We start from the raw sequence: 15,734 nt of genomic DNA, 5'->3' as shown, positions 1-15,734 counted from the left end.
TGCTACGGCCGCTGCAGCCGCCCCCTGGCAGTCAGGCGTGTGGACCTGCCCACATGATTGATGATGCGTGCCGTGCGCTGCGCTGCGCGTCGCTGGCTGGAGAATGAGCAGACGACTGGAGGGCGTGTGAAAGGGAGGCACTCAGGCGTGGAGATCTGTTCTGCCGAATGGCTGCCCTCATTTCTCACTCACCTGGCCTGCTTACTCGTGTCAACCTGTAACTGCAGTTGAAGGTGCAGTATGTGTGTGTGTGTGTGCGTGTGTGTGTCTGTGTGCGTTGATGCAGGGTGGGGTGGTGGGGGGGTTATGTGTCCAAGACTGAGTCTGTGTGTATGAATGTATGAATTGGGGAAGGGGGTTGGTGAACATGAGAGAGATGGAGAGAAAGAGAGAGAGAGCGAGAGAGAAAGAGAAATGGCACACGTTGATATTACCCTGTGTGGCTGGCGGTCTTCTGGAAAATGTACAGCTTGCCTGCACCGGCGTCTAGACAGACGTTTCCTTCCCTTCCCCTCGCTCTCTGCCTCTCTGTTTTCCTTTAAATAACCTGCTCGAACGAAAACAGCAGTGAATGCCCACGGGCTGGTGATTGGGAAGATTAATTAGTTCTTACGCTGGGAGTGTTTGTTGTAGTCAAGCCCCCCCCCCTCCGTCTTCAAAACCAGAACCTCACCACCACCGCAACTCGTCCCACTACCTGCACAACCACCACCACCACCACTACCACCCTCACCCCACCACCACCACCACCACAAGTCACCCGACTACCTGCACCACCACCACCACCACCACATCTTGGACCACTGTCTGCACACCCACCGCAAGTCACCACACTACCTGCACACCCATCACCATTACCACTCATCTCACTACTTGCCCCCCCGCCCAAACCACCACCACAACTCGTCCCACTACTTGCGCCACCACCACCACCACCACCACCACCACAAGTGACCCCACTACCTGCACTCCCCCCCACCCCCCCCCCCCCCCCCAAACCACCATCACAACTCATCCCACTACCTGCACTGAGGACCCACTGACCCCCACCCCTCTTTCCACCACCACCACTACTACTGTACACTTCATATGTAGTTCCACCATCACCACCACCGCAACTCACCCCACTACCAGCATCAGGACCCACTTACCCCACCCCCCCCCCCACCCCTCCACCCACCACCACCACCACCACATCTACTCACCTGCACCTCATACAGCGTTCCACACTCATCCACTGCCCCTTCACCCCCCTTTTCCACTCCTCTGCACGACTTACGAAGTCACACACACACACACACACACACAGAGACACACACACACACACACACACACACACACACACACACACACACACACACACTATAAATACACACACACATACACACACACACACACACGGGAGAGAGAGAAAAAAATCTTGGTAATGAGGTCAGTGTTCACCTACAGGCACCGCCGAAGGTTTTTATTATTTTTTTTGTCCCCTACTTTTTTCCACCTCTCGCCAAAAGATTCCAATTAAGTGAATAATAGAGGGCCGGGTAATTGCAGCGTGAGGTAAAATGCTTTTGTAATGTTTTTTTTTTTTTTTTTTCGTTGGAGCTAACAAACTACAGGACTGGACTGAACAGGACTGCACTGGGTTGGCCAGTGGTGAGATTGATGGGGGGGATAGAATGGGGGAAAGAGGTAAAGGTTTAGTGCTGGCTTGTGAATTGACAGAAATTGATCATTTGCCGTCTCGAAGGACCAAAAGTGTGTGCATGTGCACTGCCTGGAACACCTTAAGCCTGCGGGGATGGCTATCTTTAGATCCATTGAAAGAAATATATCGGTATATGCAGATCTTATTATTAAACCCATGTGGGCCCCATTTGCTATTAGCGTGTGTGTGACTCAGAATGGCAACGCTCCCGAGCTTGTTTTGTTTACAGAAATGAAGCTGCTGTTTTTCAACCCCCGACGAGTCATTCATCCACCTGAGCGATTAACTTTGGGGTGACTTCATTATTTTGTGTCATCCATCTTGGGACTATTTTCAGCAGCTCTACCCCTCCCTCCTTCCCTCCCTCCGTTCATCCCAGCCCCCAAAAAAACAAGATGTTCTGTCAAGTTTCTTGGCATGGATGGGATGCTGTAAATGACTGAATTTTTTGTGGAAAACAAGCATTACTAGGCCAGTCCTCCTCACTACGCCTTGTAGCGATACCCTTCCAGAACGAGGGGAGACTGAGTCATCAAGAGGCAAAGGCCTGTCTGCCCTTGACGTTCCGCTACGCCCCGTTCCAAGAGTACGTCTGGCTGCATACGGCTGTGTGTCGTCCTTTCTTGATGTAGAGTGGATGGCAGCTCCGTTTCCAAACACTGCATTTTTTTTTTGAGAGAGAGAGAGAGAGAGAGAGAGAGAGAGAGAGAGAGAGAATCTCCGTGCCAACGGCAATATTCTAATACTGTGCAGGTGTGGACACCTGCTTCCAGCCATACAAACGCATGTCAGTCAAGCAACTGAAAAGTTCACCTGAGAGAGAGAGAAAGAGAGAGAGAGAGGGAGGGAGAGAAAGAGAGCTGTTGACCATCCCTGTCACTGACATCATCTCCAGGTGCGCCTGCCACAGTGTGTGCAAGTCAAGGTCAGTGCATCTCACTGCACTGAGTGTGTGCGTGTGTGTGTTATTTTAGTAAATTTATCTATGTCTATCGACACATACTGTGTGTGCGTGTGCGCGTGTGTGTGTGTGTCTGTGTGTCTGTGCGTACACGTGTGTTATTTTAGTACATTTATCTATGTCTATCGACACGTATGTGTGAACAGCTCGTTAATTTAGCTCCCTCTTCTTTTTCCGCTCATCTTGAACTTGCTGACGCCCTCCGGGAGCCTCGAAACAATTAAAATGTCCTTATCCCATGGCAGGCTTCCCACAACAACATGTGTGTGCAATATACACGCACTGTACGTACACACACTTCAATTCACATTTCACACACATGCAGGTGCACAAACATTGTTTTGTACGAGCACACACACACACACACACACACACACACACACACACACACACACACACACACACACACACAAATTCACATCATGCACATACACTGTTTTAAAGACGCATCACACACACACACACACACACACAAATTCACATCATGCACATACACTGTTTTACAGACGCATCACACACACACACACACATACAATACATAGTACATACACAATACATAACACATACACACTTGCTTTAATACACAAACGCATGTACACATCACGCTATGATACACACACACACACACACACACACACACACACACACACACACACACACACACACACACACACACACACACACACACACACACACACAGAGACACGTACCATGGCCCATCCCATCCTATATGATGGTGGTGCTGCTGCTGTCGTAATAAGGACCTGACACCATGACCCGTCCAGGGCCCACTGGGGGCCATTCTGGGCCGGTGATGGATCTAGCATGTGCCGGGCCGGCAGGTTGTTTGTGTTCAAACTGGGCCTGAGCCACAACACGGCATTGTCTTGTTGCGTATAGCAGGGCCCAGAGGTGTGGGGAGGGGTTGTAAGGGGGACGGCCGGGCGGGTGGGGGGGTTCAGGGAGTAGTGAATGGGAGGACACATCCGAAGGAAAAGGTAACGACTATGAGGGAAATGTCTGGAGACTTTTATTTATTTATTTATTTAATAAATATTTTTTTTCTTTTGCTTGTTGGACGGTTGCCCTCGCTGACCCTTGTTGTTGTTGTTGTTGTTGACGTCACTGCTGAGAAGTTTACTAGAAATTACTAGCAATGCGCTGCCCAATGCCTAATTTTTTGTGTTGTTAGCAATGGCTTGTTGTCTTAGCAATGGCGTTAGTGTTGTCATTAAAACAACCCGCTAAGACAAAAGGCTGCGAGTGTGAACAAGCAACTGCGTGATAAAAATTCCTTTAAAATTGTCATACAGCTCAGTCAGCCATGTGATGCGGTGAAGAATTCAAAAAAAAAATTGCAATACATTTATGGGAAGTAGACAATTTGTCATCAGACAAATGAGGTGACGTAAAGGTAATTCCCGTTCCAAGATGAATTCCTACAAAATTGAACTACCTCCCCTTGGGCTGTTGGACAGAACAGCTGGTTAAGTTTCTAGTGCACCACCTGATCGGAGACCTGTGTAGGTCAGCAGAAGTCGGAAGGGCGCTGGTGCTACCTGTTTTTCTCCAGAGAGGTACACTTGTACCGGCGCTCTACTTGCGTCAGTCAGTACTTGGCTGCTGCATACACTCACACCATAACAAGAACACCCCACCTCCACTTTAACGCATGAAGCCAAAAGATATATAATGCTTATGCTCGTTTTCAGACCCTTCCCTCACTCCCTCCCTCCTCCCTCCTCCCTCCTCTTGTCCTCTTCCTCCAAGGCCTGCAGGGCTCTTAATGGTCCCCTGGAGAAGGGTATTGTGGGGCCAAGGAGGAGTTGTCCTCCTGTCGCTATTCTCTCTCTCTCTCTCTCTCTGTCTCTCTCTCTCTCTCTCGACGTGGTATATCGGGCCACTATCAATTCCTCAATCTGCCGCACGTTCAGGAAGACCCCAGAGCCGGTGGCCCGGTCCGGCCAGAGCCAGAGCTGTGAGGGGTGGAGGCTGGGAAAGTGAGAACTTGTTCCCTGGTCCCCACACACAACAGCAGGGCCCCAGGGAGGGGAGGGGATTGGAGGGGAAGGCATTAAGTGTCGATGCGAGAACCCCCAGTTCTTAGCCTGCAGGGTCGAACCTTTTCCCGAATTAAAAATAAACCCCCTCGGCTCGGCTCAAACCGGTGCAAAACAATAAAGCAATGCCATGCCAGGCATCCCCGCAGCTTCTGTCTCCTCTGACACACACACACACACACACACATACACACACACACACACACTAGTACTCGTACACATGCAACGCTCTGGGCCAAAAGTCACTTTCAAACAAACAAAAGGAGTCTCTAACTATGCTCTCTATTACTCTGTTTGAGTTGCATGGGCTTGTACACTTCCTTTGCAGTCACCTTTTTGGAAGGTTTTTTTTTTATATGGTTGCTTAAGGGAGACTAGGTGAATTAATCACCTTTGCAAGTCAGTCGATGTTGACAACATGAGTCATTATGAACAGGCGAACTGTGATTCTCCCAACTGCTTCTTTGCTCCGTGGGTAGAAAACCCCACGTGCAAATCTGGCTGACGACCCCTAATGAATATTGCAAACATTGCGAAATGCTCCAAAAACTGCCTGGCACCGCTTCAATACGCGCTAAAGACACTTGATACATTTAGTCTTTCCTTCAGGCAAATCACCTACAGGCAGTAATTTCCTCCAGGCAAAGCTCACATACTGTATTCAGTTGACATTGATGTATGAAAGCTTTGTTAAACCGTTGTATGGACGGGATCCCCAGGGTTGAAAATGTACACCTGGTTGAGATTGAATTGGTCTACCTCAGACAGAAACGGCCTTGATTGGTTTTGCATAGGTAAAACAAGGCTAATTCCAATGGTTTGAGGGTGGGTTGTGGGTGAGGGAGTGTAGCTTTTAATGGTTACACTTGGCACATCCGCGGCATCCATCCTCCGTCCTTACACTCCCTGGCATTTCCTTCATGTGGTTATTTAGGGGAATGATGCCTCACCATCACGAGGACCCTTGGCACAAATGGCAGCAATCGAATAGCCAAAACTACAATTCATTAGCCACAGACATTAAATTCACACTCCTTTTCATTCACTGATAAGTGGTCCCGTCTTAGAATAAAATATACAGTCGGATATTTTTTTTACTTTGAGTAGTAAAAAGCAAAAACATGATTGCGGCTGGAATTCCTTGATGACATGACATGGCATACCTGCCCTTTTATGTGGAGTTATTGCTGAAGCCTTGGCAAGGAGTCTGTGGTTTTTGCGCTTGCGTGGCATAGTAGGATTAGTTATGGCCCAACGGTACTTCTGATGGGTAAATTACTCAAATGGCTCAAAGGCAAAGTAAGCAAACTTTAAGCTTTGGCAGTGCACTACGCACAAGGCTAACTGTTGTCATACCACATCAAGGTACTGTCTGACAGTGCTTTTCAGCCCACTCCTACTGTAGATGTTCATTCTTTATCTACTGTACCTGACGTCCAGGAATCCCTCATATGCACAGAGGTCGAGATACAGCATAATGCATAGAAACAGATGAAGCGTCTTTCCAGCAGCCCTCATAGATATGCCAATTATTTGATCCAAATGCCAGTTACAGTAGTGCATTCACAATAAGATGAAAAATGACAAAAGAAACACAGTTACGAAAGCTTGTTTCGTTAGAAGAATGCCAAAGTTCAGCATGTCGTGACAACTGCTGTACATCTTTTGAGCATAATATCATTGTCGACCTGGTGTCTACTGGTGTCTCCAATGTCTGTGGTGTTTCCCCGCAGCCAAGAAAGTTTGTATAGAGATCCGTCATGGTGCGAAGCTCTGACGCAAAAAGCTACCAGTTCAGTTTCACCTGTGGCTGTGAAACTGTGAAATGGATGGTTTGCCGTTAATGCCATTCTGCGTTCTCCTCGACTCGTCTCCTGTCAAAGCAACGAGATGATTTACCACTGGAGGAGCTGTCAGTGTGCTGCTGTCTTCCTTCACTTGTTTTTCTTGGCGTTGGCCTTCCCTCCCCATTGTTGCGAGCGGCTCTGAAGATGTGCGGATCATGTACTTTACATGGCAGCAACATCAGCAGCAGCAAAGGAGGTGTCTGTCTGAATCTGCCCATTCGTGCCAGCTAGACCAGTGAGTTATTAGTGTTTTGGAGTGATGCACGCACACACACGCACACACACAGGAGGAAGAAGAAAAAATAGTGTTCGAGAATTGTATGTGGGAATCTACCTGTCCATGCCAGGCAGTCCAATGAACTACATGATGGTGCATTGGAAGGAGGGAGGACCGTGAATGTGAGAAGAGACTGAGAAATGAGAGAGTGAAAAGAGAGCTGTCTGTGCACTGCCTTCCAGGCTGCATATTAAGCAGCAATGAAGCAGAGCTATGGATGGAAAAGAATGAGCATGGATGATGAGAGGAGAGAACAGAGGGAGAGACCGACAGTAAGATGATTGCCGGAGGAGCAATACAAAGAGGAGAGAAGGTTAATAGTGAAGAGTGAAAGAGTGAGATGGAGAAAAGAGACAGACAGACAGACGGAGAGAGACAGAGAGAGAGAGAGATAGAGTAAGCAAGAGAGAATCCGGAAGACGGGGAGAGAGTGTGAGAGAGCCTAAGAATGGCAGACAGACAGACAGACAGGTGAGAGAGAGAGAGATGGGATACGAGACAGACGGAGTGTGTGCAAGAAATATTGAAAAAGACAGACAGAGAATGAGAGAGAATCAGAATCAGAAAGACAGAGATATGGACTATGAGACAGTGCAAGAGAGAGAGACCTTCTGAAAGACAGACCAACGTAGAGAGAGAGAGAGAGAGAGAGAGAGAGAGAGAGAGAGAGAGACGTGGGTCTGCCTCGGCCTACGCACGGGCTGCATGCTAGGCTGCTCTCGAATGGTTGCCGTGGACACGCATCTCTGCAGCTCTTCATCTGCAGCTTCATGTTCGGGGCTGCTCCCGGCTCCCCTTTTTCCAAAACCAATTGGAGCAGACACGCAACGACGAGCAAGCAACCGAGGGAGTGCAAGTGTATTAGAGTGTGTGTGCTTGTGTGTGTGACTGTTTGTGTGTGTGTGCGTTCGCACGCGTGTGAGACACATAAAGGTGAATGAGGAAGACTGTGTGTGTGTGTGTGTCTGTGCGTGTGTGCTAGGTGTTGCATGGCAGAAAAGGGAGTGAACAGAAACATTCCTTGCCATTGACCTCATCCCATTAAGTGCTGCAGATGCGTGAATCTCCACATTGTCAGATGAAAGATGTGATGGTTAGTAACCGTTCGAGGACATCATTTACTTGGGTGGTGGTAGTAGGCCGCAGCTGCTGAGTTTCATGGACTTGTCTTAGACAATTAGCCTAATGCTCAAATCCCGTTATGAATGTTTTCATGGAGTCTGATTCAGTAGCATTGGGCTTTTTGTAGGGCTGGTAGTAGCGTATCATTTGAAGTAGTAGTAATGGAGTGGAAGTACTATTCATGGGGGTGTTCTGGTGCATGACGCTAATGCACCATACCATGGATATGCAACTTGCCCTCGGGGACCCAGGTTCGAATCCAGCCTCAGTCAAGTCACGAGTTTTTCTTTTGTTTCGACGGTGTAACTTCCGTCTTCATCAGATGGTCACATGGATATTGATTCGTGATGTGCTTTAAAATCAAGGGTCACCCTCTGATGAAGACGGAAGTTACACTGTTGAAACATGTCAGGTAAAGGATAACATTTTTACAAGTCTGAGACAAAAGACAAACTCGAGACTTGATTTAACAGTTAGACATAATGAACGTAATGCATCTATCAGCCAGTCATTTCCCAGCCCCAGCTCCTCTCTCTTTTACTTTCTTTTTGTTGGTCTTAACTGCTCTATCTGAAATAAAGGCACCAAGCTTATAAAAATATCTGGGGGGAAAAATAGGTATTATATTATTCATCCCAAAGGATATTAAGAAAAGTAGTGTGAGCTTATTCAGTTCTAGGATCTCTTGTCTTGTTGTTTCTTGTGAAGAACACAAGTTTCGCGTAAGAAACTTTGTTGGATTGCTTTCGAGAAACATCTTATCATGGTTGAATGCACAAGACAGCCACAAGCAGGGAGTTTTGTCACTCTAAAGCAAGGGTAATTAGAGCAAAATTTGAAAAGGAAAATTGCCTTTGCAATCAGCATTCAGCGTCTCGAGAACCTCGAGAATCCCGCGGGCGTGTTTTTGCGAGAGATGGAGGCATCCTGCTACGACGAGAGACATGCACGAGATGCATTGTGTTTTAATTTCAATGGGAAGCCTACTTGTGAAAATGGCCCAGACAGAGCTGAATCGGCCTGAATTAGGCTATATATTTCTCCTGATTGTAATTTTACTTAGAGTGCGTGATGGATCAAACGATAGTGCTCGGCTCATCTTGCATACGTATCATGTGTGAGTGAGCAGCTTGGTATGGTTGAATGCTCTTATAGTGAAGGGAAGCACTGCAGGTAGCAAGTGATCCTTTCTCTTTTTTTCCCCCACTCACTCAGACAGATATTGTCATTTCTCGAACAGTAAGTGTAAGTATGGCCACTTTCGAAGAATGGTGGGTTAGCCCCAGACGCCCACTCCTGAGAATGTAACTAGGGCTCTGCTCTTCACAGCTCTGCCCTGTCACTCCACTAGGCCCTGCTGCGTGATTGTTGTCTGATCAGTGCCATCTTTCTTTCTTACATTCTAGCCACACACACGCACACAGACACACAAACACATGCTCACACGCACACGCTTACACACAAACACACACACAAAAACTGCGGCCAGTCTGACTGATTATGCCTGTAAGCAGCGTTTTCCAGCTCATATGCCTTTCTGTATTCCCTCTATTGGGTCATATGCCATGCAAAGGCACTGTATCTCAGGAAAATTGTATGGCATGCCTTACAATCGTGGACTGTTATCTTATCCGCAAGCCTATCGAGTGCATCATAACAGATGTGTTTGGAAGTTGGGGTGCGCACATCCACAAGTAGTAATTCAACATGCAGTGCTTCACTGCACACCTGATGAAATGGTTGATAGCTTCAACAACAACTTAAGAGGAATTCTAGATAACATAGCTCCAATTAGAACGACGACAAGAACCAGAGCTAGGTATTCACCTTGGATGAATGACTCACTTAGAGCCTTAAAAAGAAAATGCAGAGTAACCGAGCGTCTTTGGAGGAAAACTAAATTAGAAGTCCACAGACAATCCCTTAGGGATGAGATCTCCTCCTACAATAATGCGGTACGCTCAGAGAGAAAAGCATATTTTTCCAAAATCATAACAGACAACCAGCATAATGCGAAAGTTCTTTTTTCCACTATTGACCACCTGCTTAATCCAACACATAGCAATAACAACCTAAATGCAGCATCACATGCCAAGTGCGAGGAATTTGCTAGATTTTTTTAATAAAAAGATTGCCGACATTAGAGAAGGCATCCAAGGTGGAAACGCAGCAACCTCTGTCGCCCACTCAGGCGATACACCGAGGGGAGGGTTAAACCCCCCTAGGAGACCTGAGAGCTTCCAAAAAGTTTTGTCCAATTACAGAGGACGACCTCTGTAAAATAGTCAGGGAAAGTAAGCAGTCTACCTGCAGCCTTGACGCGATCCCCACATATCTGCTAAAAAACGTACTTGGTTGCTTAGCAGCACCTTTACTGCAAATTGTTAACACCTCTATGCTTACAGGCATTTTTCCAAGCTCATTCAAAACAGCCATGGTAAAGCCACTCCTAAAAAAGACAAAATTTAGATCAGAATTATTTAAATAACTACAGACCTATATCAAACCTCCCCTTTATAAGCAAGGTAACTAGAAAAAAGTTGTATTTAAACAGCTTTAATCAACATCTGGCTGGGAATTATATCTTGGAAAAATTCCAATCAGGCTTTAGAGCCAACCATAGCACCGAAACAGCACTAACCAAAATAATAAGTGATCTTAGGCTCAACACTGCCCGCAAACAAAGTTTTCAGCACTTATCCTCCTCGACCTCAGTGCCGCCTTTGACACGATAGACCACAACATACTAATTGACCGCCTTGAATCTTGGTAGGCTTGTCCGGTCACGTCTTAGAGTGGTTTCAAAACATATATTACAGGAAGACAGTTTTTTGTCACCATCGAGAATACGTCTCCAACAAGTATGATGTGCCTTTTGGAGTTTGCTCAGGGTAGTTGCTTGGGCCCTCTCCTCTTCTCTCTCTATATGTTGCCCCTGGGCTCCATCATCAGATAGCACAATGTTGATTTTCATAGCTATGCCGATGACACTCAACTATATATCTCTGTCGAGCCTAGCCAAACCACTGCCATTCATGCCTTGACTAAATGCATGTCTGCCATTACAGATTGGATGAACAGTAACTTCCTAAAATTAAATGAAGATAAAACTGAAGTGTTGCTCATTGGGCCTAAGAAAAAACGTGGAAAAACTCCACTCAAGCCTAGGTGACCTAAGCATACACATTAAAGATAAGGTTTACTAGCCTAGGTGTGGTCATAGACTCGGATTTGAGCTTTGAGCCTCAACATCAACAAGATAACAAAATCTGCTTTTTTTCCATCTTAGAAATGTCAACAAAGTGCGCGGCTTGGCCCCCCGACAAGACGCTGAGAAACTTATTCCATGCCTTTGTCACCAGTAGATAGACTACTGCAATGCTCTCTTCTCTGGTCTCCCATAAAAAATTAATTGACAAATTGCAACTCATTCAAAATTCTGCGGCAAGAATCCTAACAAGAACCAGAATGAGAGAGCACATCTCTCCTGTCTTGGCAGACCTGCACTGGTTACCTGTCTCATACAGAATCGACTTTAAGATTCTGCTCACAGTATTTAAAAAGCATTAAATGACTTGCCCCTAGCTATATCTCAGACATGCCCCTCTTTTTATGCCCCTGCTCGAGCTCTCAGGTCCACTGATGCCAAGCTGCTAAGGCCCCCCACCCCCCCGCAGAAGAAGATCGGCGACGCGCGTTTGCCTGCTATGCGCCCAAGAGATGGAACGCCCTCCCCATCGAGATCCGATCAGCCACCTCCGTCGACTCCTTTAAGAAGCAGCTGAAGACCCACCTCTTCATCCTTGCCAACTCCTAGCTGCCAAGGCGTCATAGTGTCCCCAGCCGCCGCAGCGCCCTTACTACTCGCAATCCAGCCCTGGCAGGGGGCTCCCCCTAGGTGGCCGCTGGGTCATCTGCCTGAGGTTTCTTTCCTGACTATAGGGGGTCTTCTTTCTCAGACCTCATTGAGCTTTTTTTTTTCCCCTTACAAACTATGAATCAAGCGAAAGGGAGTTTTTCCTCACCGCTGATGCCACCAGGGGCCGCACCTGAGCGCCCAATCTCTGTGTGACTATCTATGACTTATGATAGGCCCAGCCACTATGGACCTTACACATCTAAGAATCCTGGTCCTAACCTACGTTGACCTTATGACTCTACATTCTCTGTCTATCTCTTCTTCCTCTGCCTTCCTGCTTTTTCTGCCTCTCCTCTATACCTCTCCTTTTAAATCTATCTCTAACAATGTTTTTTTCCCATTTGTTAAGCACTTTGAGTTACATGCCTTGTATGACACAGTGCTATACAAATACAATTATTATTATTATTATTATTATTAATCCAGGTGCCAGACAAAAAGTGGTAAGTAGTGTGATGAAGCGGTCCGAACACTGGGTATTAACTCCAAAAATACTTTATTTCATATTTACATACAACGTTTCGATCCTGAGGAAGATCCCTCTGTTGGAATCGAAAGGTTGCCGTATGTAAATATGAAATAAAGTATTTTTGGAGTTAATACCCAGTGTGCGGACCGCTTCATCACACTGCATCCTAACAGATTCCATTATGCATACAGTAGGTGGGAAACCCTGACTCCTTGTCGGAGCGGTGCTGCACCGTATCTCTTTGTTAAGGGTTCTATCCTGTTGCATCTTTTTTAACCGTTTCCTGGCCGCATCGGTCGCTATGCAGGGTTTTTTTTGTTTGTTTTTGTGAATGGTCGGTGGAGATATGCGTTATGGCCTTTGAAGCCAGAGCGGCCTCCTCCTCTGTAATGTACCAGCCAGATCGACCCCTGCTGTGTTGCTCGGGAAGTGTCCAACATGCACACAGACATACAGGCACATACAAACAACACAGGTTGTCCAGTCCCAGACATGTTTAGGAACACACACACGCATGCACACACACACACACACCCACACCCACAGACACACACACACACATGCGCGGGCACACACACACACACCGTCAAAATAAAGAGAGAGAGACCATTTCTGGTTTCCCCCAATGCTTCGACTTGTGGGGTGAAAGACCGAACACACGCGATTTCCCACGACTGCCATTGGCTGGTTGGTGCTTGGTTGGCTCCTGTTTGAACCTAGCTTACACGCTTTGCTTGTGTGACGACGAGTCGTCCCGTCCCGTGTTCCTTTTCTTGAATTAAAGCTCGGGGGGGAAATTCTTGCTTCCTCTTTTTTATTTTCTCATTGTCCTGCTCGCCGTATCCTCTGCATTGTGTGAATAAAAGATTTACGGCGGTCAAAAAGGTGTAAAGAGAGCTGTCGTCCTAATTAGCCGTCAGCTGACAGCGCGGCGTGATAATGGCATTATCAGACGATCCCATCTCCAGAGAGACCTCACCGGCCCTGCGAGTCATGTGGTTTATATACGTACGTTGAAAGATTGTTTTCGTGATCTCATAGGAGCTCTGAAATAAATAAACACTTCCTATCTCGTGCTACCAAGCTGACCCGTGTGTGTCTGTGTGTAGTGTTAGTGTAGTGTAGTGTAGTGTACACATGGAAATTAGCGTAGATTTCCCATGCCAAGCGAGCACGATTGTTTCAATGTGTAAATTCTTTCCTCCAACAGAAAGGAATAGCTCTTGGAGTGATGACGTGCACACACACAAGCCAGGCTGTGCTGTAAGCTTATAGGGATTACTATTTTGTTGCAGGTGAATATTATGTAATGTAATTCTAATGTAATACTGTTATATTCTACTGTTATATTCCAACCTTTTCCAATTAACGGCCCATTTGAAATGTTCACAGATGGTTGGGGCCCACCATCACCTCTGACCCAATAGGCAGTAAAACTCAAGTAAATAGTCAACAACACAGCAACACACACAAATACTATTTTGATTTTTAGAAAATTATTTCAAAGCCCACTTGGAATACATTCAGGCCTCCGCCCACAGTTTGAGAAACACTGTTCTAAGGTGTGTGTGTGTGTGTGTGTGTGTGTGTGTGCGTGCGTGCGTGCGTGCGTGCGTGTGTGTGTGTGTGTGTGTGTTGCAGGTACCACCTGGTGAAGCTGCTGGAGAAGTTTGGCAAGGTGAAGCAGTTTGACTTCCTGTTCCACAAGTCGGGGCCACTGGAGGGCCAGCCCAGGGGATACTGCTTTGTCAACTTCCACACCAAAGAGGCAAGACGAGACTTAAATTCACTAACGTATACTTTAATACAGTATATTGGGCCTAATTAAAATGTAATATAGAGTATTGGTGTTTACGATGTTCTGTGGTGATATTTGGTCTGGGTGAGCGAAGGTGCCACTGTTTTGTCAATTTCCTCACCAAAGAGGCAAGACTTAAAGTGATACTGTCCCATTTTTGGAAATAAGCTTATTTTACACCTCCCCTTGAGTTAAATAATAGGCTCTTACCTTTCTCCTGTACTTCGGACCGTTTTCTAGTTATGGCAGTGCACATTTTACCTCCAAGCTAACAGTTAATATTGAGTCCTATGAGACCAGTCAGCCGCGAGCTGGGCTCATAGGACTCAATGTTAACTGCTAGCATGGAGGTAAAATTTGCACTGCCATAGCCAGAAAACGGTTGAAAGTACAAGAGAACGGTAAAACCATTTTATTTAACTCAAGGGGATGTGTAAAATAAGCTTATTTCCAAAAATGGGACAGTATCACTTTAATTACTGAAGTAATAAGTCAAGTCCCCCTTTTAGCAGCAAGTTTTGGGCCCTTTGTACAATCAGCTCCAATGGACCCCCCCAGCCATATATTTTCATACATCGCACTGTGTGTGTGAGCCCCCTATATACATGGGGCCCTGGTGACACCCCTGAACGACACCACTGGTCACTGCAACACACAACACCATAGGACACCATGTGTGGTGCTCTGACATTCTGACAAGGTGTTAAATCAAGTTCAAGTTCAAGTTCAACCCAGGGGGTTACTGTTTTGTCAAAATTTCACACAAAAGAGGCAAAACTGCTGGACTACTGCAACACTGTGTGTAGCGTATTGCAGTCATCCTTGCGCTCACTCACTACAGCGCAGCACACATTGCCAACAGTTTTATCCATCACTGGACTGGACGCTCGGCTGTAATCAGTGGGGCTGTCAGTGGGCTGCTAAAACTGATTGGAAATGTTGACTGTTTCTTGGAAACAAGTACACACTGCCGTTGAAAAACAAACACGGGGGATGAGTTCACATCAGGGCTTTGACTATTTCTCAAAAGGTATGAATGAGTGGATGGGAATCGGATGAATGCACCAGGCTGGCACAGCTTGGGTATCGCTGCCCGGCACACTTGCACTTTAGCTGGACCATGCTTTAGTGAAGTAAGGTCTAAGCCAGAGTTGTATAAACTAGAAGTATTCTTACGGATGTTATCACGACACAAATTGTATGATATTACATGGTTTTTCAACTAGTACGTATGTAATATCACACTACAAGTGTTGTAATCACACCCATAAGAGTATTACTGCTTAATACGACTTTGATCTAAGCAGCACGCCACGGCATAGACCATGGAAGCACAGGCATAATTGAAAAAGGATTAAGGACCATTGTCGTATTGATTTATGTGAGCAGTATGTGTGTAAACATCGCTGTTTAGACTATGTCTACATGTTGGATGACTGGTGGTCAGTCTCAATGGACATATCAGACAGCGGAGTGTAACTGATAAAAATAAATGTTTGATAAATCATGAGCTGCAGCTGTGAAGAATGTGGCTAGACTACGCATATCTTTGACATCAGCAATGATAAAAGGCCAA

The 15,734-nt window shown here is 46.3% G+C and overlaps 1 protein-coding gene across 6 annotated transcripts in view; it reads left to right on the top strand.

The window, feature by feature from the left end:
- The window catches only part of rbm18 (RNA binding motif protein 18), a 30,260-nt gene that overhangs the window by 2,799 nt on the left and 11,727 nt on the right, over positions 1-15,734 (top strand). For 3 of the 6 annotated variants that reach the window (XM_063210471.1, XM_063210470.1, XM_063210472.1), the window contains exons 3-4: positions 2,459-2,630; positions 14,002-14,128. In XM_063210471.1, the coding sequence (XP_063066541.1) occupies positions 2,459-2,630; positions 14,002-14,128 (299 nt within the window). The remainder of the gene's footprint in view (positions 1-2,458; positions 2,631-14,001; positions 14,129-15,734) is intronic. The other 3 variants (XM_063210474.1, XM_063210473.1, XM_063210475.1) reach the window with 1 other exon arrangement.

The sequence above is a fragment of the Engraulis encrasicolus genome, chromosome 11, assembly GCF_034702125.1.
Source record: "Engraulis encrasicolus isolate BLACKSEA-1 chromosome 11, IST_EnEncr_1.0, whole genome shotgun sequence".
Taxonomy (NCBI): domain Eukaryota; kingdom Metazoa; phylum Chordata; class Actinopteri; order Clupeiformes; family Engraulidae; genus Engraulis; species Engraulis encrasicolus.
This window is presented reverse-complemented; position numbering and strand designations above follow the sequence as displayed.